This window comes from Ostrea edulis, chromosome 1 (genome assembly GCF_947568905.1).
Source record: "Ostrea edulis chromosome 1, xbOstEdul1.1, whole genome shotgun sequence".
In the NCBI taxonomy this organism is placed as follows: Eukaryota; Metazoa; Mollusca; class Bivalvia; order Ostreida; family Ostreidae; genus Ostrea; species Ostrea edulis.
Window position 1 is genome coordinate 64,372,111 of NC_079164.1, and position 4,747 is coordinate 64,376,857.

General features: G+C 35.2%; 1 protein-coding gene across 1 annotated transcript; it reads right to left on the reverse strand.

Moving 5' to 3' along the window:
* Positions 1-1,407: 1,407 nt before the first annotated feature.
* On the reverse strand, positions 1,408-2,681 carry LOC125664887 (uncharacterized). Its single transcript, XM_048897687.2, has 2 exons — positions 2,331-2,681; positions 1,408-2,202 (listed from the first exon to the last, which is right to left on the reverse strand). The coding sequence occupies exon 2, from the start codon at positions 2,200-2,202 to the stop codon at positions 1,570-1,572; it is 633 nt and encodes a 210-aa protein (XP_048753644.2). The 5' UTR covers positions 2,331-2,681; the 3' UTR covers positions 1,408-1,569.
* Positions 2,682-4,747: the final 2,066 nt, after the last annotated feature.

Below are 4,747 nucleotides of genomic sequence, written 5' to 3' on the forward strand. Positions count from 1 at the left end.
ACTCAGGTAGGACTTTCAGCTCCAAGTCTAGGGGTGGTTAACAGCACCAAATGCATTTAAGAAAGGAGAAAACTTCAGGCTGGACTGGGAATCTCTACATTGATATTCAGGTGCTCTAACCACTGAGCTATCCAGGTCAGTCACCGTCTCTATACCCAAACTATTACAGTGTGTTAGGTCCATTATTAAAAACTGTAGTTTGCATTTAAAGTAAGCGGACTTCGTCAATTTTGTAACCGATGGCTTTAGAAGCACAACCAAATGTAATATCGGCCGCTGTCTTTCAAATATATTTCTTGTAAACAATTTTAATCATATTCGAAAGTTTTTTAGATGTTAGAATATATATTAAAATGATGTTTAGACGTTGTTATTTTAACCAAGAATTACTAAATGGGATTGTGGACATCTTGATTTTGTCTCGGAATCCTGAAATATTCATACTTTTCGTGTATAGCTCTAAATACTGTTTGTCCTGGTTACTAACGTTACCTTTGCTCTTAACATGACGTTTACGATATGAAATCAAAAGTTAGAAATACCGCTTTTTTAAAAAGTTATTCTCTTGCAGATTTTCTGACTTGGTATATCTGTAAACCTAAATTCAGTTGAGGCTGATTTTATTTAGAATGGAAGTACTTCACATAATGGGGGTGCCCTTGTTCCACCTTATCACTATACATACATGTAGAAAAAGCAAATGAGGAAAGGTAGATAAAGATCCATTTCCATTCTAAATATATGCTGATGAATTGTATTCCGTAAAAACAATAGAAAATGATTGCTTAACAGAATTCATGTTCATTGCAAATTAACTATAAAAAATCACTTAATTAATGAGGATCTCTTCAAAAACCTCGAGTTGAATTTTTATTTCATGTTTGCAAAGTGACATGCAAGCATTCTTCCTAGGCATCCTATCTCTAGTGTGTCCAGAGTTCCGTGTTTCCATCGCTATTAATTTTGTATTCTTTATAGGAATCATGAGGTTGATCATTGTCCGTTAATTCAAACTTTTTCATCAATGTATCTCAGAAGACATCACATGTTTGCTACTGATGAGTAGATTTACAACGCAGACTGTCCGGTAGGGGACCCTGTTACTCTAACGCATGTTTGGTTTACATATGTACATGTATTTACATCATGACGTTCACGGTCATGTACATGTATGGCGCTTTTGACCGTAGCAGTAATGGGGTTTCTTATGGCATTTTTTATATGAGTGATAAAAAATTCTTAAAGGAATGGAAAGCAAACCACAACCAATTCTACATTAGTATCATAAGTCTACTAATGATACAAAATTACAAAACTTTGAATACCTTAAGTTCTTTTCATGGTATTACAATGATAGTATGATTGAAGCTACCAGACGTAGCATTTGTTGCAAAATGAATAAAAATAAACATTTCACGTGTTTATTTATCAAGATACATCTCAGTTTCAAAGCAGTATAAATGTAACCGGACTCATAGAAAGATTGACTTGTCGTTTCTAACTCCTAGAAAGATTGATTTGTAGTTTCTAACTCGTCACTTTACTCTAAGAAAGACTGGCTTGGTATCTTTAGCTGTGTTGTTTACTGTTGGTTTTGGGGATTGGAGCCAAATGCTGTACCTGAGGTTTAAAGTAAAACTGTCCTTTCTGTTGCTGTTCCTTGAGAGTTCGATAATAAGTCAAATCGGACACATTCCTATCCAGAACCTTCCCTGATTCTTGGCATTGTTCTTTCAAAATCTTTCTCACTACTCGATGAAAAACATCAGGGTCCGTCTGTCGAATCCTTCTTTTGATGTCGTGTTTGAAGTAGCCAGGTTGGTAGCCCCCATTACATATCTTGGTTTCTACTGAAATCTGTCTTGCCGTTCGTGGAGATTCCACTAGTCTCCTTTTGTAGCCGTGTTTCATTGTCCGGAAGTTGTCGAACTTGTAATCCGTGCCGACTACCTTTCTATACCCGCGCATTTCTTCGATATTGCGTTCCGCACGATCCATTACCCGCTGAAGTAGAATCCTCTGTACTCCTTGGTCACGGTTCATTAACTTCGTGAGCTTCTGTAGCCTTTCCTCCTCCAATTCGTTCACTCTTTTCACACGCATCCTGATGCGCAAGGACTCTTTAGCAATATCCGTAAATACTGCTCCTTTCCCGACGAAAGATTCGTTTGGGTAGCCTATAGTAACCTTTCCTTTCGCCATCTGATAAAAAACGATATAAAATGTACAATGCTTTTAAATACTGCAGCTCAGTGGTGGATGTCCCTTAGAAGTCCTCTATAACCTTAAGTATACTCTGTGCTATAACCTTAATCATGTGGATTTCTTACCTTGCAACAGGTGCACCCGCTCTGTCACTATCCCATCTTACATCGTGGATTTACGCTGGTAGTATATGCACAAACTCAAAACAGACCAGTTACATACATATGTTTTCAAGCCAGAATACTGTGGATAAATAGCCCACAGATGACCCAGTGAATGATGAACAATAAAACGGATAAAGTTTCAATTTAAAATGAATATTTATCACGAACATCGTAATCCGAGGACTTCGCATTATTCTTCATTGCTGCAAATCTACACCAAGGGGGTCAAATATTTGATTTAAAACATCAATATTAAATCAAGTTGTTGCGACCAAGTAATAAAGGGATTGTCATATCTTTACGAACCGGCAATAAATATGTTACAATAAATGAAAGCAAGATAATCGATCCAGATGGATTGAAAACAAACGATCCGGTCAACGATTGAAAGGAAAAACTACAATGGGCACCGATTTAAACCAATAACACTCGCAATCATTCAGTGTAAAACTAAAAGGAAGCCATACACCTGAAAAATTACCGGTTGTAATTCTAGAACCATAGGGTTGTTTTTATTCATTTGGATATAGTTTGTATTGCGAAAAAAAAAAAAAAGGAAATCATTTCTGTGTAACTCATTAAAGTTGTTTGAATTCGATAGCGGTTTTAAACCCAAATACACCCCCTCCAAACCCAATGTCTAGATCCACCTATTATGTACGGGTATTTGTAAAATAAACGTTTTGCCAATATAAGGAACTTTTGTAGTCTGTATTCGCAATTTTGTTGAATTTCTTTACAGGTAACTTCAAATTCTTGATCTGCATGAGCATTTAAAACGTGTACAATTATTTACATCATATCAGAAATTTCTGGCCGGCGATGACCATTTCAAATATGATTTTAAAATTCGCTGTACAATGAAAACAGGAAAAATGTTTTATTTGTATACTATATATCGTCAATAAGCATGCAAATACTTCGGCCCACCCACAGATCATTTCATGCAGGACCACAATGGAAACTAGCTGTATGCTAATTTGTGTTATTCTGGATAAATAAAGGCTATTATTATTATTATTATTATTACAGATAAAGAGAGAGAGAGAAAATATGTAATCCTTTAGCTTTCTTTTGTTCTCTTTAAGAGAAAGGATCTTTGCTGTGAAATTGCCACAACACAACTGGGGATGACATGCTGTCCAATATTGCACTTTAAAAGCTGTGATGGAATTGATGTAATTTCAACGTGTCCTTTTGAATTTTAGTTAATTAATACGATACAATTTGGGTGGAGATCAAACAGTGGAGAGCCTTCAGACTCATGTAGGAAAAGTTTTACTTACCCAAATCCGATCCAAACAACATGTCGCTGCTCAGTTTTAAGAGAGATAAATTATTTAAGAACCCATTCTACTTGTATTTTAGTCAGAATAAACCTTTGGACAACCATATACAATGTATATCATTCTGTGGTTTGAAAATAATCGAAAGAACCAGAAACAAGTTTTATAACATACACAATTTTCTAATTACATAATCGATATAATTGTCTTGTAAAAGTTACAGAAGATATAGCAGTTGGAAACCCACATGCATCATTATCCCGACAACGTATAGAGGTCATGCATATTAATTTTATCCCCATGTTCACGTGCCCTCCTTTTGTCGTCGATGGTCAGTTCCCCAAATACCAGGAGTCTGTAAAGTGTTCAATACTTTCATTAACTGTACAATTTGGTGACTAGAGAAAAAACTGATTACTGATGTTGTACAACGTTTAACAAACGCATTGAAAAGGGATTCAGCTTGTTAGGAATTTTGAATAGTTATTTAAATAGTATCACTCAGAGGCAGCTCCCTCAACAACAATACCCCCTCCCGCCATTTGAACACTTCTGTATTTCTTGCTAAAATGATTTAAAGCATACTCCATTCAGCATAGCAGTAGAAGAATCTCTCCCCGATTACCAATTAGAATTCATCAATATGCAGCGTATGAAGACACATGATACAAACCAGAAATGGATGCATTGGTTGATATATTTATTTTTGGTTTAGTTTGGTTGTAATAAGTACAAATATAAACATTCTAAAAAATAAGGGACTTGCAATTTGTTTATAATGTTCAAAAGTTCAAATACATGTACTGTATATTACCCCTTCCTACATGTGTATAACTCTATCACAAATTTCCAACAGTTTTAGACTTAATTGAGAAATCATGCTTATAAATCACATTCTTTACGGTAAAATATATTCGTTTTACTTATAACAACATAAATTTATTTTCAATTCCATAAGTTTGGAAAAATGTTTATAGCAAGTGTCGTTAAGCCTAGTTACAAAATTGTTCTACAATACCGAATAATAAAATCTTTCGTGTGCATCGATGCGTCCCTACCTTAACAATTTATGTTTACAGTCGCCATCGTGTA